The sequence below is a fragment of the Neovison vison genome, chromosome 6 (genome assembly GCF_020171115.1).
Source record: "Neovison vison isolate M4711 chromosome 6, ASM_NN_V1, whole genome shotgun sequence".
NCBI lineage: Eukaryota > Metazoa > Chordata > Mammalia > Carnivora > Mustelidae > Neogale > Neogale vison.
The window spans coordinates 110844772-110868897 of record NC_058096.1 but is presented as its reverse complement, the minus strand read 5'-3'; the positions used below and the strand labels follow the sequence as shown (position 1 = coordinate 110868897).

General features: G+C 40.0%; 1 protein-coding gene across 9 annotated transcripts in view; it reads right to left on the bottom strand.

Annotated features, from left to right (window-relative positions):
* LOC122908796 (LIM domain containing preferred translocation partner in lipoma) overlaps positions 1–24126 on the bottom strand; it is a 673192-nt gene that overhangs the window by 331291 nt on the left and 317775 nt on the right. For 8 of the 9 annotated variants that reach the window (XM_044251972.1, XM_044251976.1, XM_044251977.1 and 5 more), the window contains one exon: positions 16472–16597. In XM_044251972.1, the coding sequence (XP_044107907.1) occupies positions 16472–16597 (126 nt within the window). The remainder of the gene's footprint in view (positions 1–16471; positions 16598–24126) is intronic. The other variant, XM_044251981.1, reaches the window with a different exon arrangement.

Here is a 24126-nt window from a genome sequence, read left to right as displayed (position 1 = left end):
TCATCTAACCTGAAAGCGAATTATCCACCCCTGAGTTAATCCACCTGAGCTGGTTTCCGGGAGCAGAGATAAGTCATCCTCATGGAACACGACCAGAGGTGGAGATGTATGAGGAAAATAAACAGTACTATGTTTTTCAATAGTTCCTCATGTACAAATAGATTATTTACACTGATTTGGAAACCGATAAAAGTTATCTATATCTTTATGAACGGATACTCATCTTTTGTGGCAATAGGAGGTACTTGCTTTGCCTCAAACTATGCATCATTAATTTCAACAAAAACATGCTTTCTTCTAAAGGCTGCTAAAGTTTATAAAGAACTTTCACCAATGAGAGCTAATGTGTTCATTAGACATAAATAAATATACATGACAAATGACAGTGTCATGTTAGACTGAGTAATCACATCTCAAGGAATTAACTTGTTCAATGTCACACAGCAACTCAGAAGCAAATCAAAAGTTACAAAGACAAATCTCTTTACTCCCAGTCTGGAATTATTTCCATTACAGCAAGCTGGCAATCTGAAGAAAGGAGTTTGAGGACTTTGGTCTAATTCTTGGCTCAGATGCAATCACTGTGGCTTCATCAAGGTTCCCTATCAGTTTTGGACTCCTTGAGAAAATGAGGTGAGTTAGATCAAAAGACCGCTTAAGCCCAGTCTGGCTTTAATGCTCTCAGAGTGTGAAATTCGTCCTACATCTGTAGCCTTTTGTAACCTATTATTTCTCCTAGATTGTTTTCTTCTCTTGATACCTCACCTGCCCCTTCTATTCCTTAACTTCACACATCCACCAGATTCCAGAAGTGCTACCCTGGCCTGTGGTAGGCAGGTTTCTAAAATGGCCATCAATGATCCCCACTTCTGCTCTTCACAGTTGTAACTCATAATCCCCTCATTTTACATGTGGTCTGATCCTAATCACTACTTCTAACAAAAAGAATACAGTAAAGGGGATGGGATGTCACTTCCACAATTAGGTTACCGATGATTCTGACTTATATCTCATGAGCAGACTCTACCTATTACCCTCCCAGCTTCCATGCTTTGATATAATGAGCTGTCATATTGAGGAAGTCCACAAGATGAGGAGGTGAGGGCAGTGTCTAGCCAAGAGCCAGCTAAAAACTAAGGCCCTCAGTCCAACAACCCAGGTGAAACTGAACTCTGGCAACAACTCCCTTAGCTCTGAAGCAGACCATTCCCCAGTCGAGCCCTCAGATGAGACTGGAGACTCTGGGACAATAGCCTGATTGCAGACTTGAAAGAGAACTGATAGTCCAGCTAAGCTGTGCCCGGATTCCTGACCTACAGAGAAAATATGCAAGAATGGGTTTTGTTAGTTGCTAGGTTTTTAAACAATCCATTGCATAGCAACAGAGAACCAGTACTTTTTACTATGTGTTAATAAGAGAGATCCTCTGAATATTACTGAAGGGAAAAGCTCACTAAAAACATGAAAGCTGTTGCTGCCACCACCTCCCCAGCCCTAACAACCCATCCCAGGGAACCAAAAAAGAACACAGTCCTCTTCTATTTCCAACCGTACCAACACAAACACATCCCTCAGAAACCCAGAGATGTCTCCCTAGAGACTAGCCATAAGCTGAAGGAAAGGTATGGGGGAGCTTTACTGCATCAAGATGAAAGTAAATGTCAGTTAGGCCTTGGTTCTAAAAAAGGGAAATATCTTACTAGAACAGACACAGGTCAACAGGCATACTCTACCAGAATTTCTCAGGAAAATGAGGGACATCATTTAAACTGCCTTATAACTCCAACATCATAGACACTGAGAGTGGAAAGAATGAGTAAGAACTAGCCTCATTTACAAATGGGGACCTGAGGCTTAGAGAGAGGAACTGACTTATTTTACACAACCTGTTAATTGCAGAACTAGAAGAATCCATTTCTCTTGGCACAACTTGGTCTTACTTCCAGTGCAAATGCCAAAAGAAGATTAATTTTAAGCAAAATAGCAACTCCCTTATTTCATTCTCAATGAATGTGACTTGTAGGTATCTTACCAGGATACCAGGGAACTTGGAGAAAAATGCATAATGTGACTATGTACGTGATTGCATCTCACATGTACATATGTATTTGGAAGCATAAACAGTTAAATGACAAGGTCTAACTGCTTATTTTAAAGGCCTATTAGGAGAAAAATCAACGCAGGAAGGAAATAAAAGGATGCAAAAGGTGACAAGCTTATACTATACTACTTCCTCCTGAAAAAATTGGAACAGTATTTACCCTAGATGATTGGGGAACGATGTGTCTATCATAAGATACATTAGGTTTAACCTGATATGGCATCTGATAATTGGGACGAGGGTGAGAAATATTTACATAGCCCTTCATAATTACAAAGCCCTTGAATGCACAGTGCGCCATTCACTACTCACAAAACCTTGTATAGTAAACAGAGAATGTATTCCTATCATAGATGAGGAACATGAAGTTCAGAGATAAAACAATTGAACCCATGCTTCCTAGCATGGCAGAGCTGGAACTGGAATTCTAGTTTTCTAATCTAAATGCTGAGTCCAAGAATTGCAGTTGTAAATCATTCTCAATGAAACAACAAAAATCTGCCAGGGTCTGTCAATTTACTATATAACCAGAGAAAGACACTTCTCTAAGTTAGGGTTTCCTCCTCCAGAAAATGAAGACATTAGACCAGTGTCCATTGTTGACAAGAACAGAGCCTTAAGGGTAGACAGCTGTAGAGAAGAAAGAAAGGAGGAAGAAGGTGCTGCTTACAAAACATTCAGCTGACAAGTAGCTTTGAAGGTTCTCAAAGTGTGACCCCAAAGGCAACACCATTTGGGCCCTTGTTGGAAATAAAAATTCTTGAGACCCACTGGAAAAACTGAGGGGGTGGAGTCCAGCAATCTGTGCTTAACAAGCCCTCCAGGGCATTCTGAAGAACAGTAACTCGGCCATAGTTCTACATGCTTTAGTCTCTGTGCAGTTGAGAGATATAATGAGAATAAATTATACCAAGAGTCCAATGGTAGGCTTATTAAATTGTGACAAGTTCATAAGTCATGATTTTTGTTTTTAAAGTGAACCTTGCTCAATTACAAGAGGGATTATGGTGTAATGCACAGAAACAGATGTTGATGATTCATGCATATGTCAGATGAAAGGACAAGACTGGTTATTGCTCTAGCTTTGGCTTTCGAGTCTGTGCATTAAAAGCCATGGAAACAACTGAAAGGACTGGACAAAGGTTCAGTGACAGCAATATACTGCTTTTCAAATACTCATAAACTCTACGAGGTAGGTTCCAAATCATCTTCAACACCATGAATTTGGGTTCAAATTCTCTAACAAAAAACATGAACTTGGTCTTTCAGTTTGCAGAAACTTCCCTCGGGTTGTACATCAACTTTAACCCAATCTTAAAAAAAAAAAAAAAATCTTCTATAGTGAAATAATAAAAAGACAGGGAGGAAAATCAATACAGTTTTTTTCTGTTATACAGGGCAAAAGCCATGCCAACTCAAAGCGAGAATCACCATAAGAAATCATCTCAAGTCCAATTTACAGATACTGAAACAGACCCAGAGAGAGGTAGTAACTATCTGCTAGACACCCTGGCCAATCACGGAAATTCTGGACTTCTGATGACATCTTAAATAATTGTTTCCAGAGGTCTAAGTTGTTTCACATTTTTGTTTTTAAGAAATAACGTATTTTTTTGAAAGGCTGAGGAAATAACCTCCTTCTGCTTGACCCTCAGAGCGTCTCATGTATAACTCTTCCCAGTATCAACCAGAGTTCTATTGATACAAAGACCATCTTCCAGGGTCTCTGCAGATTCTTCTCAGTAATAATCCTAATAAATCACACATCTGTACTAGCTATCATGGCAAACTGCACAAAGCCATTATTGAGGCTGAATAGTTTGTCGTAGAAACAGAAATAGTCCATTTAAGGACCTGGAATAGAATCAAGGTCTTTTGTATTTCTTTCCAAATTTTATATCAGGGAACAGAAAACTCCAAGCCCTGTAACCAAGAATGAGAGTACCATGAAATACTAGCATCATTCAAATCAATTTTTCCCATCTGTTGCCTGAATTCCTTTCCCAGAATTCTTGCCAAAATTCATGTGATAATGATGATGGTGGTGAGAGCGACAGTGATCACAGTGTTACGTGCAATGGAGTGTATTCACACGTTAGAGATCCACCCATTACTTCATGTGGTCCTCATGTCAACTCTGAGAGATGTTATGGACTCAGATTCATCACTGAGGTTTAGAGAATTTTTTTAAAATGCACTTCATAAATGCCAAAGGATCATTTCAAATGTTCCCAAGGAAGGTGAACTTGCCATCTTCTAAGGTGGCCTAACTTCAACTACCCCCCGCCCACATTAGAAAGGCATTGTCCTTATGTTGCATTGCTGATTGCTTTTCTCAGCTTCTAAATAGTGATCCTTGTTCTGCTCTCTGGAGCTGCTCAGAAATGTGACCCTACTTGCAGAGATTCCTATCTGCAAGTTTACTCTATCTGAGTAAAAATAGGAGGAACAAACAGTGTCCACGATATCCAGGCAAAGTTCTACTACCTCTTCTTCTTGAAACAATATCCTGAAAGTGCTTCGTCCTCAGGATGAATACTCTGCTATAATTGTCAGTCTGTGTTCTCCCAATAGATGGTGAGCTTATTTAAAGTAGGAGCCCTGCACAATTTTGTATGTGTATTCCAGGCATACTGTTCAACACAGAGCTTTTTTTAAAAAAAATATTTTGAATTGAGATATAACTCACATACCATAAAACCCACTTTAAAAATGTAAAATCAGTGGTTCTTAACATATTCAAGGACTGTGAAATCAATATCATTACCTAATTCCACGATATTTTAATCATTCTCAAAATAACTCCTGTATGTATCAGTAGTCACTCCCTATTCTCCCCTCCACCCAGCCACTGGTAACCCATCTCTGTGTCTATAGATTTGCCTATTCATATAAATGGAATCATAGGATAGGAGGTCTTTTGTGTCTGACTTCCTTCCTATACTGTAACACTTTCAAGGTCCATCCATGTTTTAGCATGTATCAGTGTTCCATTCCATTTTATGGCTCAATAATTCTCAATTTCAATGATATGCTACTTCTTATTTATCCATTCATCAACTGGTGGATACTTAAGTTTTTTCCACTTTCAGGCTACTATGAATAATGCTGCCATGTACATTCATGTACAGGTTTTTGTGTTGATATATGTTTGAAGTATTTTGGATATAAAAGAAATAGACCTTCTTGGTCTTCTGATAACTCTATGTCTAATATTTCAAGGAACTGCTGGACATTTTCTAAAGTGGCTACGCTGTCTTACAATCAACCAGCAATATATGGTAGCTCCAACGTTGCTATATCCTTGCCAAAATGTGTTACTATCGATGTTTTTGATTACAACCATCTTAGTGTGTTATCAAGTGGTATCTCATTGCAGCTTCATCTGATCATTTCCCAAATGAATAATGACGTCAAGTATCTTTTCTTATGTGTGCTAGCTTTATCTTTATCTGTAAGAGATATCTTCTGTATCTTTAGAGAAATATCTACGCAGATCCTCTGTCCATTTATTAATTGGATTATCTTTTTCTTGATTTTAAGAATCTTGATACAGGGCATATCAGAAATATGCTTTGCAAATGTATTTCCCCAGTCCATGAGCTGTTTTTTTTACCTTGTTGATGGGTGTCACCTCAGGTACACAAGTGTTTACATTTTTTGTAAGGATTTATTTATTTATTTATTTTAGAGAAGAGAGAAAGGGGGAGAGAGTGAGAGAGCATAAGTGGGAGGGGCAGAGGGAGACAGAATCTCAAGCAGACTCCACACTGAGTGTGGAGAGGACACAGGGCTTGATCCAGGATCCTGAGATTATGACCTGAGCTGAAAATATGAGTCAGGAACTTAAGGAACTGAGCCACCCATGTGCCCCCAAGTGTTTACTTTTGAAGAAGTCCAATGTATCTGTTTTTTCTTCCTTGCCTTGTGCTTTTGGTGTTACTAATTCAAGGTCATGAAGATCACTCCTATGTTTTCTCAAATAATTGTATACTTTAGCTCTTATATTTATGACTTTGATCCAATGTAAGTTAATTTTTGTACATGATCTGGGACAGAAGTCCGACTATAATTTTTTGCATGTGGATATTCAGTTAATCTAATATCATATGTTGAAAAACTATTTGTTCCCCATTGAATGTTTTGGCATCCTTGTTGAAAATCAGTTGGTCATAAATGTAAAGGTTAATTTCTAGACTCTCAATTCCATCCTGTTGAGCTCCATGTATCCTTAGGCTAGTACTACATTGCTTGATTCCTAAGTTTTGTAATTGGGAAGTGTGAGTCTTCTACTGTTTCTTTTTTCCCCTCAAGATTGTTGTGGCTCTTCCTGATCCCTTCAATTTTCATATGAATTTTAGAATTTTCTTGTCAAAGAAGAAAGCTGGGATTCTGATAGGGATTGCTTTGAGTCTGTACAACAACTAGGGGAGCATACCATCTTAACAATATTAAGTCTTCTAAACAATGAAAGTCTTCCATTCACTCAGGCCTTTAACAAGTCTCAACACCTCAAGAGAAATTTTTTGTTCACTTTAGTAGTCAATCAACAAAAGAAAAAAAATGAATAAATGAGTGAACAAACCAATCAATAAGTAAGAGCGAGAAAATCCAACCAGGTCTTGGAAAATCATATGCAATGGCCACCATGTTCTTGAATCCCATTTCCCTGCTCATAAAGCCACCCTTTATGAGTCCCAGTTTTCAAGATACAGCTTGGTCTTTTTCTCAGATCTTCAGCAGTAAGTCCTGCTGTTGCTTTCTCTTTCACCCTTCTGATGACAGTACTAGATAGTACCAGATAGTACATAGTACTAGATAGTACATAGACAGTACTGTGATAGACAGTACTAGAGGAGTGATGGTCTCAATGACACATCTCCGTTCACACCCTTCCTTCAGAAGGTACTTCAGGAAACTTGTTCTAACACAGCTGCAAGCAGACCACCCTAACTCTCCCTCTTTTTACTCCCCTTGCTGTTTGTGAAGTCTGATCTCAAGTGACTGTAAAAACAGACTTGCCCATAAACAAAGTTAAACATCATAACTTTTAGCTATGCTAGGTTGGCTAATGAGGAAAGGAGACCTAAAATTAATATTATATAGAATATTATGTCATCCAGGATGCTGTTTATAAAAACTGTTTCCTGTCTTTGACTGCTTGGGTAAGGATCAATTTAACATAAGTTGGCCATTTGGGAAATAAAACATCACTCTGTGTAGGTTGGGTGGTAGAAAGAGCCAAGAAGATTCCTTATTGCTAAGGAGCTTAGCACATCTCACAGCATCTAGGAAGCAGCATTTTCCAGTGTTTTCGTATAAGTAGTACAATATCAAGATAAAATTATAAAAAGTTTAAGACACTCCATAAATGATTCAGGTAACGGCCTCATGCATATGACTATAGTCCTTCAAGCTTTCTGAAAGATCACATTTCTTAAAAGAGACAAATATTCTATCTCTTTAGCCCACTTTAAATTTTATATTTTATTTATACCAGCAAATATACATATAAACTTTAATGGAGCCATTTTTGCCATCAATATAAGCAAAGAATCCATTTAGAATTAAATGATCTCTTTTTGCAAAGTCTTCAGTTTACATATTTTGAAGGATGCTTATGGGCATACATATATGTACAGACACACAGAACTTATTTGCATTTTAAAAGCACGAGTTAGATTTAGGAAAAGTCATTAGTTTTGAAATGGCTTATCACTGACATTTATTGATGACATTTCAAATATTGGTCAGGAGGTATCAGAAACAATGTGGTAAAGAAAGGAGAAGATGAATCATAGAAACCCAAAAGAATCATATGATACTTTTGCAGGGGTTTTTTGTGTTTTTTTTTGTTTTGTTTTGTTTTTCCTGAAGAAAGGAAACATCTATCAGTTCATCATTCAGGTAACTTTCATGTCCTATCACTGAATTCAAAGAATTTATCACATTGATCTTTGTATTAGGAAACACTGAGTAATACAATGGTTTTCTCGTTTCAGCCATTCTAAAGAGGATACAGAAAATAACTTGATGTTTATTTTTTATCCCATCCCAATAATAAGAGGATGGTCTTGTATTGAATTATAACCTAAGACAGTATCATCTTCTCAACCAAGTACACTGCCTTCAAGTGTTAAAAGGCAATCTAAGTTTACTCCGGCTGAATCAGCAGCTATCATGAAGCTGTCCTTAACAAAACTCTTTGGCCTCAGTTCTACTTATTTTGTATTGACGCAAATACATGCCCACTATGTAAAAATCAGAAAACAAAGAGTACCTTTGCTACACACTAGTCTGACGTCAAATCTAGACTGCATTCTCTGCCAGACCTCTAGGGTGTGGATACTTACATCATTACTGGACTTGATGACAGTATTTACTCATTTAGTCAGTAAATATGAATTTGTCTGCCTCTTGTGTGCCAGAAAACAAAAGATAATCATGTCTCAAGGACTTCACAGTCTGGTATTTATCACAATTGTTTCTTTGCTGTTCAAGCTTAAGGCATTACACACTTTGATCTTGTCTCTGTGAGTGCCGTTGTAAGACGTCTTGCTTTACCTTTAAGCAATGTGTGGCTCAGTACAGCAAAACATAATCCAATTCCCTTCTATGGCCTTTAACTCTGATATGACAGCATAGCTGAGGAGCACATTTGGGTGAGGGCCCAGGGACCAAAGCAGGGAAATGAATTCCAAAATTCACAAGTGGCCCTCTCTGTACTTACTAATGAAGTCTACCTGCTGATTCAATATAAGTATGTGCCCAATTGGTATTTCAATAAAACTCTAGGTTAGAATTATATAAGGAAATATGCATGCTCAAACTAAGAAACACAACAAAGTATGGTTTGTAATTAATAGATTCCCTGAAAGGTAACACATGACTTGCCTGGTAGTTTTTCCACAGTGTGAAAAGAACCTTAGCAGTTACTGTCCACTGTGGTATTTTGCGTGGAGGACAGACCAGTTACTCACCCTGATAAGTGGTAATACATGGAATTGGTAATTAACCACCTCCAATCTGCTGTCTAGTGAGACCATCATTATTACCATTATACTTTAGTTTGGCTATGAAGCATATAAAGGAAATGGGTATCAAAATGGACAAAACGATGACCATATCTTACCTGAGGTATGCCTTTTTCCCTTAACAGTCAATATTCTTATGTACTTGCCACAGTAAAGTCTAATCATCTTAAGTGAAAAACACAACTGGATTTGTATTTTGTTGTTTTCTTTTTAAATTAAAAAAAAACAAAAAACAAAAAAAGGTGGGCAGGGAGACCATGGGGTTTCAGACCAAGGCTACTTGCAAAATAGATACTTAAACAGTGGGAGAGGAGGAAAGAAATGGGGAAACCAGTCTTGACAAGAAAGCTCTTTAATTCTGCAAATGCAATGTGTGCTTCTGCATGGACACAGAGTTAATCATTTTCACCAAGATGTTGTTGGAAAATGGGAGAAAATCAACAGCCAGCTTTGTGTGTTTCTTTTTAAACCAAGGCCTGGATTGAGAGATTCGGTGTAATGTAAGACAATCAACTCTGAGCCAAGGACTCATCCAGGTCTGGCAAAGAAATCAATTATAGGCTACCCCAGGGACCATGGCCAAAGCACCAGAGATGACCCCCCACCCACTCCAGGCTCTAGCAGGGCTGGCTTCTCCATGGTGTTCAACAGCAGTGACCCGCTCCGCTCCCTCTCCCATCACTGCTAGGACCTACCCTACACCAAACACCGGAAGCACATTCTTACACTGGGGCAGGTGAAATGGGCATTTTTGTGCCGAAGTTTTGTAGAGATGCAATCCAAGGTATATTTTCGGCCCAAATTTCCACTCTGAAAATGTTACATTCTCATGGCACTCAAAACAAAGATTAAAAGCTAACTTTATTAATAAATTATTTGTCACATATGACACAAACAGAAGCATTACCGTCTAAAAAAAGGGGGGGGAGGAGGTATAAATGTTATTCAGATGCAATTATATACAATCTAAAAATTAATTGCCCGTCATCAAACTCTTGGCATGCAGGTCTGAGTCAGCTAACCACTCGTCCACCCCCATCGCGTTGTTATTTAACTGCTGAAGTTTTCTAGCAGGTACAGACTAATTCAAAATAAACCAGAGCTGCTCAATGCAGACAGTGCAAAGAATAAGATCTGTTTTTCTTCTCAAGTGGTGTTTTCAGACATTTTATTTTATTGTACTTTGGCTTTCATATATATACTTTCATACACACACACACACACACACACACATATATGGTTTCTACAGTGTTTCAACTTTCCATATAGCTCTCAGAGAAAGCTATCAGTAAACAGACACTACAGATCTAGAGACAACTTAGGTGTTACTTTTCCCTAGCAAATCACAGCATGCTCCTAAGTTTTTCCCGGGACAATATAGGAAAAGGAAGACAACACTGCCCATACCTATTCCCTTTCTCAAACAGCCTAAGAACTAGCTCCTGTCTCAGTTCTCAAGGAGCCCAGTAAGGACCCAACAAAGTCCCAGCGTGCAGTGATAGACCACATCCCACTAGAGTGGCACCGCTCAGCATCTGTCCCCCAGTGGCCTACATGTTTGAGTTTCACCAAATAATATGAAATATGAAAAGTTTAATTACTAATTAATCTCCTCTGCAGCTGCTCATGGCTTTTGCAAGCTAGAACAGGGTGTGCAAGAGAATAAAAGATCCAAGGCACCACCAGACTCCACCCTGATTACACCGTCCCAAGCCCTCGGGGCCACATGAATTCCTAACAAAAAGCCTTCCATACAACAAGCACACACCTGAAATACTTTCTCAGTTGGTCTCACAGATTATTGCTCTATGAAAAGAACTTAGTGTGGGAGCCCAGGGATTGTAATTAAAGATGTGTCCACGTGACCAAACAGTGTGCATGTTCTCCATTTCCAAATAGACTAAGAAGTTACAGTCATTTTTAAATGCCTTAAATTAGAAGGATAAATGTGTCATTTATAGGGTAAACAGCATGCAGAAATGATGAGCTCCAAATCTTCAAAGACCCAAAGCTTTAAAGCAAGCTCCAGACACAAGCTAACAATCCCAAAGCAAAATGGGAAAAATCGTGTCAACAGTCAGTTGCTTTGAGCCAAAACCTTATTTCTTGTAGCTCTAGAACAATACTGCATCTCTGCAAAAGGGAAGTCATTGTAGTCACCATGTCCATCTTAGAAAAAAAGGAAAGGAAGCTAAGCCCGTTGATGTGCTGGTTCCCACAAATGAAGGTCTTCCTAGAGAGGTGAGCACATGGAATGGAGAAGACAGTAGTCTTCTGTCCAGCAAATTCGGAGTCTAAGCTCTCAAACTATGCCTGGGCCTATCCTTATCCCCAAAATCTCTCCAAGATTTTCATACTAACAAAAATGAGGATAGTGAAATCCCATTTGATCAATTCAAAATCAACTTAATTGAAAAATTACTAAATCCCCAGGTACTATGAACTATTAACATAAAATACCTAAAAGTTCTTCCAGGTCACCTAGGGACCAGCTCCAGCGCTACCCAACTCCTTGTGTGAAGAACAGGCAGCTTTGTACTAGGAATAAGAAGAACAGCATTCTAGCTCTGCCTCTGCTCAGAGAAAGGGCGAAAAAGTTCATGATCTATCCCTTGTCTTCTAAGGAATTGTCAGAATTGCACAGCTGCACGTCCACAAGAAATGACGCTCAGTGGGTAAGGTGTAGATATATACTAACTCACAGATGCTATATGGTCATAAATTTTCTCTCTACCTTTGGAGGCATGTTCTTTATCTCCTCCTTCTCATGTTTCCAAGACATATTTTTATGGAAAGTACCACAAAAGAGAGACGCTGTGGAATAAATTAATTGAGATGCTGAAAAGAACCAAACTGTCCCTTGGTTATTGTTATCATCCACAGAGAACCATTATAGCATGGTTCAGGAAAAAGAGAATCATTCATCTTGCCTCTAAGCAAGCCTCATTGAACAATATTCTTTCCCTCACTAGGGAAAAGCTTTCCTTCTGTAAAGTAAGTGTTGGGCTACATGACCTCAAGAGCTCACTTAAGCTCTATGATCACACTGGGTCTGTGATTCACCCCAAAACCACCTCTGACCTGCTCACATCTATTCTTCTAAACTATTTCCTGTTACATACATTATAAAATGATTAGAAATTCTAGTTTCAAACACTGAGGTAGTTTCATTGCATAACTCTGTATGGTATCACAAATGTATATTTTTATGTTATAAAATTTATTTAAAAAATTACCCCCAATCCCACTGTAGCCAGAAGTTGCTATGGCTACCTCCCCCACACCCCTGCCCCACCCCACACACTGTCCATTCCTCCTCTTACTATGAGTCCTTGGGCATGAAGAGGGAAACCTAGGTATTAAGTACTGGTGATTTCCTCATCTACCATTCCCCTTTGAATTCCACATATCCTATCTGTCACAAAGGACCTAAGTCATTCCTCAAACAAGGCATTCACTTTCAACATTCCTTGAATTTCTTATTCCTATTTTTCTGGTACCTTTAAACCTATATCCTTCCCATGATGTATGCAGCCAAGTAATGCAATGTTCTGTAAAGTCTGCCCTAACACTTCCCTAGAAAGGTATAAAGTATAATGCTGATATTCCTGTTTTTGATTTTTCAACAATTTCAACATCTGGTGAGTCATATGATAACTTCAAGTAGCACAGGGAAATGTTTGAAAAAAATGTTTGAATTGTTTATGGGCTTGTCTCCTCTGCAAGACAAGGAATTACTCTAGAGCAAGGACATGTTGATGCTGATCTTAATATTTCCAATGCCTAATCCACAGTGGGATCTCAATGTTAGGTGAGTGAACGGATATGTAGAATTAAGTCAAATTTCCCAAAATTAAAAAATGGATAAATAAACACACAGAACTAAAATTGGGAAATCTGAGAGCACAAAGAAGTCCCTTGGGAAAGGGAGGAAAATGTCCCATAAAATATATTTTTAATAGCTCGGGCATTTTTTAAAAATTTCTTTTCAGCATAACGGAATTCATTGTTTATGCACCACACCCAGTGCTCCATGCAATACATGCCCTCCATAATACCCACCACCTGGCTCAGGCATTTTTTAAAGTTATAGAGCTCCTTTGGACCTCTCAGTCTGCAAATACTTCACATCTATCATCATTTTTCCTTAGATCCATTAGTCAATGCAGCCTAACAAAGGTGATTCAGAGGTGGGCTTGGGTAAGCATATAACACATGCTTAAATAATGAGAAACCATGGACCTACTAGCCTACTTTAAGTACTTGGATGACTCAACAGATTCTATAATTTGCTTTGTATCAAAAATGGAAACATCAAAGTTGGGCATTAACAGTCTACATTTCTAGGACTTTCCAAGTACCTTTTAATTACAACACAACACCGTCTCCTGCAAGCATCATCTCTTGACACATAATTTTTTTTTTATATATTTTAAGTGTGTGATTATTGTTCTCACAGCCCATAATTATGTTAACCAATAAATACGAACACATCTAATTCAGTTCCACCAGAGTGAAGGTAATTCAGAAGAATGAGATGTATCTCCCAATTAATCCTTACTTTCCTGAATCTGAATAATAATAAAAAAAAAAGTTAGAAAAAATCAACTCCTTACATTCTGAATTGAATAGGCATATTGAAACTAGATTTTCTCCTAATCCTCAACCTCTTCTATTTAAGGGTCATCATTATTAGCTTCTTTAACCTTCTAAATGTTTTATTTTTTTATTAGAAGCCATTCTTAAGGGATACTGTTACTCATATGATTAATTTCATAGTTTTGTCATTGGCTAAAACAAAACACAACAAAACAAAACAAACATCAAACACAAAACCAAAACAAAACAAAATAAAAAAGCCCTGGCATCCCCAATCTTGTTCTAGAACTTATAACCAAACACACACAAAAGCCAAGGTCCCGCTGGGCCCACACTATCTTCATATGTCCTGAGACATGTCACTTACCTGCCACATCTTTTGTTTCCTCAGCCATGAACTAAGCACACCCTCTGTGTCTTAGAGTTGAGGCATCTGTATGTTACTCAAGCAAGAACATATGTGAAAGCGCTTTACAAACAATAAAGTACTGTCCAAACATCGGGGATTATGGGTTTGCGTGCACAGTAAGATGGCTCAAACAAAGAGGTAGCTGCTAACTAACCCATTAAAATGTAGCGATTTATGGGAGGCATGCATAGACATAGTCTGAAAGAAAGAAACCTATATTAAGCAAAAACCTCTAAGCAAAACATCCCCAGTATATATTAGGGTATAAGAATTTAGGAGATAAAAAACAACAATAACAACAACAAAGACTAAAGAAAAGCCCTATTACAGAAAGGTAGGTCGGTGCAGTGGGGAATAGAGGTATTTAAGAACAAGACAGGTGAGTCCTCCTGTAAAGTCCGTGGTCTCACTATCCCAAGAAACTGGACTTGAGGTATGTGTTGGGTGGAATAGGAAAAACCTTTAACATCAAATGATGGCCAGGGACGACGAAGGAAGTAAGGCTTGTTGAATAATCATTCTCAGACTTGGGCTCATCCTCCTGGACCTTTCCAGAGTTGGTCTCATTTCTATGTTTTTGCTTTTGTTTTTTTCTAGAATGAATTTTAAATATCCCCCTGTTTGAGAACTTTCAAATATTCCCCATTATCTTTAGAAGCAACAGGCCAGAATATTAATCCAGCCTTCAACGGTGTCCATGGGCTCTCAACAGGGAAACTTCTTGTCCTAGAGCCCACCTTCAGTGGTGCCCTCTGCAGCTACCCAGTCGCTTGCAGTGCCCTGAAGGCACCTGGACCTTCCTGCTTTCCAGCTCAAACTGTTCTCCCTTCTGGCCCCCAACACGGTACCCTGCCGCTGAACATGCAGGTTCTTTGAAAAACCTTCTCAGAGTCTACCACATTCATGGGCTTCTACCATATCTGCCAGAGTAGGACTTCTAAAATCATGGGCCCTTGGAAGATGGCAGCTTGGTTCTTTTTCCTCCCTTTCGCTGATTCACTTTCCTTCTCCCAACAGTTCCCCTCAAAGACCAGAGTGTCTGCTCCACACCGGTTGCTCAGGGCATGTTAACAGAAATTAAATGCTCTTCCACCACTGACAGACCTGCTAGAGCCAAGACAGCTGAGGAACCACCAGGCTCCGGTATTTTGCCTTGTGCCCCGCAGGGCGGACACAGCCCCATGATGTGTCTAGAAAAGGTAATGGGAATATATCTAATGAGGAAAGGACTGCCATCTTCTGTGTGGAAATGACTGACAGAGGAGAGTCCAGATCGGCCCTTAGCTCGTGAAAGAATCCCTGTGAATGCAGGAGCTGTTGCCCAAGAACCAGAGCGAGCTTCAGAGTGCCACACACACTGTCACGTATCAAGCAAGCTTCAGAGTACCATACGCACTGTCACGTACCAAGCAAACATTACACGAGTCAACAGTGACGGCAGTGCCAGTCCCATGTTTGCACCTAGAGCTCTGCTTGCTGTCTTCTGAGGACTCAGAAGCCCTTGAAGAGATCTACCATGGCCCCCTTGAGACCTGAGAGAGATACGATGATCCACAACAGTGGAAGATCAAATTCTGTGATGTAGGTAGTAAATTGAAGAGCCGAGAAAGAGCCGAGCCCCAAAGGGAGCAAAGAAATGCACAGAAGAGCTAATGACAAGGCTCGGTTTGCACTGAAAATACAGATTCTAATTGCTATGACTAATTCTGGTGAGATGGAGGAGAAATATGTATTTCCAAAGTGTTGATGCCCATAGAAGCCATTCACAACCTTTGGAAAGAACAGTAAGTGGTCATGCTCCTCAATGTAGAAATCTACCCTGAGGAGTCTGAGACAGGGAAAGAACTCCAGAGAAAATGGACATGAATATGTCCCTCAGAGCATTATGTATAAGAACTCCCTCAGTACAGAAGCCACCTCAAAACCCAACATAAAGGATTTCTTTACGGAAGACAGAGCCCTCACCGTAACTTGAACCTAGCCATGCTAAACTGTATTTGTGAATACTATACCAACATACTACAAAATACCCCTCCTAGGGAAAGCCAGAAAGAGGGCAGAGCAATAAAATAAGAGAGGGTGTAATTTTCATGGCATTTTTGTGTAATGTTCTTGCGTTCCTTTAAAAAAAAACCTTGTAAATTCAATTGAAGAAGTTTCTGTCAACGAACATACGTTGATACTTTAAAAAAAAAAAATACAAGGTAGAACACTAATTCTGAGAAGATCACACAGGAATGGAAGGGCAACAAGACGCAACCTGTTCTCTCAGGTCATTGTGGACTCTGGGTGGCCTGCAGTGCGGACTCGTTTACAGAAGGCTCTTACCTGTGGGGGTCTAGGCTTGTAGGGGGAGCTGCACTCAAGGTCGGCCAAGATGCTAGTCAGCGAGTCTATCTCGGCATCCAGGCTCGAACGCCTCTCCTCAAGGGTCTTGCCTCCAGGATTTCCCTGCTAGAAGAAACAGAGACACGTTACCCAAAAAAACATCTCCAGCATCTAGGGATATCAGTCTGCGTGCAAATCTCTTGAATTACAGTGTGGTTTTGTCCAAATTTTTTTGCACTTCGTTTATTTTAGCTTTTACAAAATGTGAAGTAGAATTATCCTGTTTTGACAAATAAGAAAACTGGAAGATATGAAGTGATTTGCCTAAAATCACACCCATTAGAGGCTTTATTTGTATGTTTTTTGTTGTTTACAAGTAAAAGGAAATAAACATCTCTACCCCAGTGCTGAAGGAGCAGATTCAACGGAGGGGGGGGTGGATATTACAAGTTCTTTGTATTCAGAAACCATCACACAGAATGACAGCGTTTGAGTTGGAGCAGGACAGGGCACAGGCGGGAGACTAAAGGTCTAGGAAGAGGAATCAGCTAAGTGTGGATATTAGATGTGTCTGTGAGAGAGACACAGTGCATTCTAAGCAGTGCACTTTCAAAGGGCCCTAGAAAGGTTCTGCTCAGATTTCTGGCCAAGGGACTGCAGATGAAGCATGTGGCAGTGGTCACGGATGATGCAGCTGGAGATCTATGAACCTCACCCATCAATACCCCGTGTTATCACAAGTACCAGTCTCCACCTACACTCAGAAGCACAGGAGGTGAGAGGAGGGCAAGACACAGTCACAAGGGCATTCCCAGGAATCCTGGACAGGCTTGGGGAAAACAAGCCAACAGTCTGCCTAGAGGTTAAGGCAAAAAAATAAAAACTGAGACGGTCCTTAGATTTGGAAGTGGGGTGAGTTAAAATAATATTTTAAGGTGACAAAGCATACTGATTGTGGACTGTATTAAGAGTGTCTCTTAGGACTCCATGAAGAAACCAAAGTGCTGGGTGCCTGGGAGGCTCAGTTGGTTAAACGTCTGCCTTCAGCTCAGGTCATGATCCCAGGGTCCTGTGATCGAGTCCCAGATCAGGCTCCTCCTTGCTCAGCAGAGAGCCTGCTTCTCAGTCTGCCTGCCATTCCCCCTGCTTGGGCACGTGCTCACTCTCTCTCTCTCTCTCTCTCCCTCTCTCTGACAAATAAAATAAAATCTATATATTAAAAATAAAGAAAGGAAGAAACCAGAGTGTATCTATAGCAAGACCCAATCAAAATGAAATGATGGGAAATTGCTATAATCAACTTTGTTGAACTAAGGCCATTAAATATCAGGATAGGATGTGAAAGAGTTTAGAAAAAGCATTGACCAAGAAACCAGAATATCCCCAGCAACAACAACAAATAGGGTACCCTGACAAGCTAACATTAAATATTTTAATCCTCTAAGTAAATGTTAGTGAGTACACTGCATTGAGTAACAATAGCGTAATAGTATTGCTTATTAATATCACTCACTCTTTTTCCTCTAGTAGCTTGCTCACCAACCCACCTTTCCTGACTCCTGGAACTTAACTTTAAGTCTCTGCAGAAAAGAGATGTAATAGGATCTGGTGTGTCTGTCAGTCTCTTGTGAATTTAGCTTATGTGAGTTCATCCCTCTGGACCTGATCTGTTCCAGGCATACTGATAACATCAACATATCTATGAAGTCATGGCCCAGCCCCATGGAGCCAAAAGCAGACTGTTGACAGTCCCAGAGGCAGTGGCATCCTTACTGGTGAGCTCTCGATAAATAGGGGTAACATTTATCCCATTATCTAACATAGTGTCCTCATCATTTTCCGGGTCTGAGTGTATTTCTATGACCCTAGTACAGCACTCCGACCCCTCACCCTGACTTGTGTATTTTTCTCATAATATCTATCATCTCATAATATCTATCTATTATAATATCTATCATCTAACAGTATCTTTTATATGTATTTGGCTGTCTATCGTCAGTCTGCTGAAGAGAACACACACTTCATGAAGATAGGAGTCTGTCCATTTTGCTCCTCGCTGTTTCCCCAGAATCGTGCTTGGGTCCTAATCATGGAAGTGTTCAATAAATTCTTTGAGTAAATAAATGAATGGGTAGTGAGAGACTCTGTCACAAGTCATCAGCAACCTTTCTCATATCCACCATCTTTTGGGTGAACACGGCTAGAGGCACGACTGGGGCAGGGGCTACTCTTGTATATGGAATATACAATAGGTTCTAGAAAGCGAATCAAAATCCCAGGATACAAGTGTGTGCACATCTGTGTGTATCTTTATATCCCTGCTGTATGGCCCAGATTTGTAGGTCACCCTTGAGAAAATGGATTTTCCTCTGCTCGCTTGCCATAGCCAAAAATGGAAAACAGTAATAATAGCAGGTGGGTTATGTTTTCTCAAGGTCTGAATTTCCAGTGTGACCAAGCCCTACAAGGCCCATGGGTCTCTGTCCTAGGAAGATAAGTTTTCAGAGTGTTAGTCCCTCAATCAGAAGTGATCTCACTTATCCCACTGAGCAGTAATAACTATGAAATATGGCACTATCATAAGGCATAAAGCCCCTTTAAAATTGAACATTCATGTAAACATCCTGGGGAATGGGTCCTGGCACAACATGAAAAGATGGGACATTAGCGTTTGGGAAGGCAACAGAGAATTACGTGAATCTGATTCTCCTATTATGTATTTCCATAGCTTCACAGGCAGCATAATATATTGGTAGGGGTGGAGGACTGGTTAAATGCTTCTCTGGGCCATAGTTTCCTCCCCCTCACCTGCCCTACCTAAGCCAGAGGGATGTTACAAGATTCTGATAAGAAAATGGATGGGAAAATACTTTGTAAATTGTAAAGTGCAATAATTACGATCATTTTCTTAAATAGCACTAATTATAGTAACCAGTAACTATAAATTAATATGAATAATATAGCTATTGTTAATTATTCTTCTTAAAGGGAGCATCATTCATTAAGTGTCCCCTTGGGGTATCAGTGAAGAGACAGAAATCAGGTCTTCAACATCTGTACTTTAACAGCAGTAGAAAGTACATCAATTGCCCATGCTCTAAGTACTGGGGTACCTAACAACAGAGACTCAAAAGTCGCAGAATCAGCCTGAACTATACAATGGAACAAGTAATTACAGTGCTTAGCGAGCCTGTACATGCAAGGCTTCAGTTGGAATCTAGCCTCCTTATCCTCTCTTCCCTCCATGTTGGGACTACTCCCCATTTTTAGTTCCTCCTAGAAGGTTGACATAATTGAACAAGCCCCAGCCTAGTGCTATGTGATTGTGCACAATGACCCCCAACCCCTTGCTGCCCAGCCTGACCTTCCCATAAGAGCTCTGCTGCCACATTTCAAACCCCATCATAGATTAGAACAGGTCTCTTTCTCACAGCTGTGTCTCTGTTTTATGCCTCAGTTCAAATAATGGAAGTACTGCCATTTCCTCCATCACTGTTCCTCTTGGTAGTCTCCTCTATGAAACCTGTAGAGGCAGGAACAGTCCTTCTACTCTCAACAATCTATGTTACATCTCAGAGGCAAGCGTCTTACAACCAACTCACAGAATGGTACATGCTTAGCAACATGTCTTCCTAACTTCCTATCACTGCAGCCTTACAATTACCTGCTCAAGGCCCAGTAACACTAAGGAAGATTCCCCTGGTGCTTGGCTTAAAACCCTTTTTCTATGGATAAAGAAGATGTGGTGTGTGTATATACAATGGAATACTATACAGGCGTCAAAAGAAATGAAATCTTGCCATTTGCGACAACGTGGATGGAACTAGAGGGTATTATGCTGAGTGAAATAAGTCAATCAGAGAAAGACAATTATCACATGATCTCCCTGATATGAGGAAGTTGAAAGGCAAAATGGGGGACTTGGGGGTACAGAGGAAAAAAAAATGAAACAAGATGGGATCGGGAGGGAGACAAACCAAAAGAGACTCCTAATGTCACGAAACAAGCTGAGAGTTGCGGGGGGAGCTGCTAGGTCATACCCACGCAGAGGCAGGCGCCGGAGCAGCGGCTGGGGTGTGCAGGTGGGAGGCGAGGACCCAAGGCTGGATCCCAATGGAGTCCAGTGCCTGTTCTGTTCACTCGCTAACGGCTCTAAAACCCCCATGAGTTAGCCATCCATAGGATATTATTTTCTATAAGGTATTTATTTTCATTCATTCAATAAAAATTTCTGCGACAAAACTCACCAAACCACAACTGGGGCTTATTATAACTTGGAAAATCGTAATTCTTCATGCCACGAGCAGAATTATAGGGTGATGACTTTCCCAGTGCAAACATGTAAGAACAGACTCGAAAGCAGAGCCAGGAACCAAAGTGTATAGCATGGAAGCCTATTTCCAAGAGTCCGACTTGAAATAAGTAACATTTTTGCCCACACACTGCTTATCCATGAACTACAGGTGATAGACAAGGAGTGACCGCATTGAATTAGGAAAGAGTATTTACTTGTATTTACTCATTCTTTATATCCAAAGGTCTTTACTTTAAAAAAAAAAAAAAAAAACCCTCACAGGAAAGTTGAACTCCACCCACATGCATACCTTTCCCACAGATCATCAATAACCAACACTTTGCCATACTTATTTGCTCTTGCATTCTCTCTCTCTCTCTCTCTGTCTCTCGTAGCAAATACATTTATTTGTTCCATTTGTTATTGTAGCTAAACCGCTTGAAAGAAGTTGGCAAACCGCCCCTCCCCCGTATACTTTGGCTTACATCTCCTAGGAACTCCTTGTACCATGATCACACCTGGGAAGTGTAACAGGTGTGGATTTTTTTTTTTTTTTAACATAGGCTCCATGCTGAGCCCAACATGGGGCTTGAACTCACGCCCCTGAGATCAAAACCTGAGCTGAGATCAAGAGTTGGATGCTCAACTGACTGAGGCACATCGGTACCCCCGGGTGTAGAATTTTCCAATGTGCACACATGCTCACATTCACCAGCAATCTCAGTAATGCCCTCTTATTTATTGTTACTACTTTCCATCCAGAACCCAATCGAAGATCACACGCTGAGATGACAGTTCTACACTCTCCCCTCCGCCCTCCCTCCCAGCCTATTTTTAATCTTTCATGAAACTGACTAAGAATTCAGGCCAGGTGTCTTATAAAAAGTTCAACAATCTTGCTTTGTCTAATGATGAGAGGTGGATTAAAACAAGTTGGACAAGAATATTATGTGCACAAAGCTGGGTCCTTCCCACCACCTCACAACAGGAAACTCAGGATGACAGCTGGGCTTGGTTTTGATATCAAATTTGATGCCCTGATTCAGGTGGTATCTACCAGAGTTCTTCATTGTAGAAGTTACTTTCTTCCCTTTTCAATCAATAAATTATCTGTGAGGTGACACTTTAAAACCCTGCTATTATTCTGCTCATCAAGAACCTTTCCCCTGGGGCACCTGGGTGGATGTTAGTTAAGCCACTGCCTTTGGCTCAGGTCATGGTCCCAGAGTCCCAGGATTGAGTCCCACATAGGGCTCCCAGCTCTGCAGAGAGTCTGCTTCTCCCTCTGACCTTCTCCCCTCTCATGCTCTCTCTCTCAAAATAAATAAATAAATAAATAAATAAAATCTTAAAACAAAACAAAAAAGTTTCAAAAAGAAAAAAAAAAAAAAATGAACCTTCCTCCCAAAGGTTTTAGCACCCAGAGATGGTTCTTGCTTGGAATGATTACTGCATCGGTGGGTGCAAAATTGGGACAGTGTTCACTATTAATGAGTGGAAACCAGTGCATTCTGCATAGCATAATAACAAGTCATTTGTTAAGTTTTCATTTCCGTTTTGAAGTAGAAGAGGAGGACAAACCAGGAAGTCCTCTGCTATGAAAACACATCAGGAACCGCCAGATCAAATCAAGAGTGTCAAAAAGAGAGTTCCTACTCAGGCTGTTAAGAGAAACAAAGGATTCAGGGGAATGGTCTAACTAATTAAGAACCATTGTCTGTCCTAGGAAGTTTACTTCCTAGAATTAGAGCCCATACCCAGTATCACATTCAAACCATGCACGGGCCTGACCTCATCCTTAGCAATGCCCAGAATCTTTGAGGTGGCCAAGCAATCACAAAGACACACCTCAAGGGCCAAGATTTTTATGTGACCGCTCAAAAGCACATCTGTGAAAGAAACCAAATCATCAGAGAATAAAACTTGATGTTCAATGTGCTAAATCGATGATATTTAAAAACCATGCTTCCCAACGCACAGGGAACTTGAGCAGATCATGTGTAACACCAAGGGAATCCCAACAGGACCCAAGCTTTGGCTTCTTTTTGTGATTCATTAGGGAAAGAAAAAAAAAAAAAAAAACCCACTTAACTTAGAAATATAAAACTATCTCATCTCAGGAAACCCTAAAAGGCTAGGAACACAAAACAGTGCATTCTTTTTTTTTCCTTTTTTAATTTATTTATTTTCAGCATAACAGTATTCATTATTTTTTCACCACACCCAGTGCTCCATGCAATCCGTGCCCTCTATAATACCCACCACCTGGTACCCCAACCTCCCACCCCCCCGCCCCTTCAAACCCCTCAGATTGTTTTTCAGAGTCTCTCGTGATTGACCTCCCCTTCCAATTTACCCCAACTCCCTTCTCCTCTCTAACACCCCTTGTCCTCCATGCTATTTGTTATGCTCCACAAATAAGTGAAACCATATGATAATTGACTCTCTCTGCTTGACTTATTTCACTCAGCATAATCTCTTCCAGTCCTGTCCATGTTGCTACAAAAGTTGGGTATTCGTCCTTTCTGATGGAGGCATAATACTCCATAGTGTATATGAACCACATCATCCTTCACACGCAATTTTGATTTTCTTTTCAGTGGAATTAAGTATTAATAATACAGCATGGATTTCACTTCATTTTTATTTTCTTTTAGGGTCGGTGAAGTTCATTACTCCCTTATTTCTAACATTAATGAAAAAAATGAACGTGGCCGGTGACAACAAAAGGGATACCAAAAAGCTGTACGGTCTATAAACAACAAAACTACGTATCTATCATTGATCATCTCTTTCTCTCTCTCTAACGAAGCTAAGAATATAATCAATGAATTTCTTTGTGATCATTTTTATGAAATTCCCCTACCACACAAAGAGTAGTGGCAAAGCCTCTGGTGTCAGCCTTGCAGGGGTTAGACACCTACAGCTGCCACCTGTCAGTTTGGTGACATTAAGCAGTCTACCTAAACTCTCTGGGCCTCAGTTCCGCACGCTGCTGTTATAAGGATTAAATGAATTTATATGTGCCAAGTCTGCTCACAACTTAAGTATTCAATAAACAGTAGCTACTCAACTATTACCTTGAACACAGCTTCAAAATAAACGCTTTGGCTGACACAGTCACAGTGAGTATGTAAGTTTTAAAAGCATCTGGATTCAAAGTAAACTCAGAGACTAAAGCTTCTGTTAGATGAGGCTCCTGTGCTTCTCAACCCAGGATGGTGTTAGAAATGAACTATGAAGAACCAAGTTTAGAGCATGGGCTCTCAAACTGTCATCTGTTGTAGAACCACCTGGAGAGCTTGTTGAAACACAGATTCCTGGATCCAACTCCCAGGGTTTTGGATTCTCTGTATGTCCC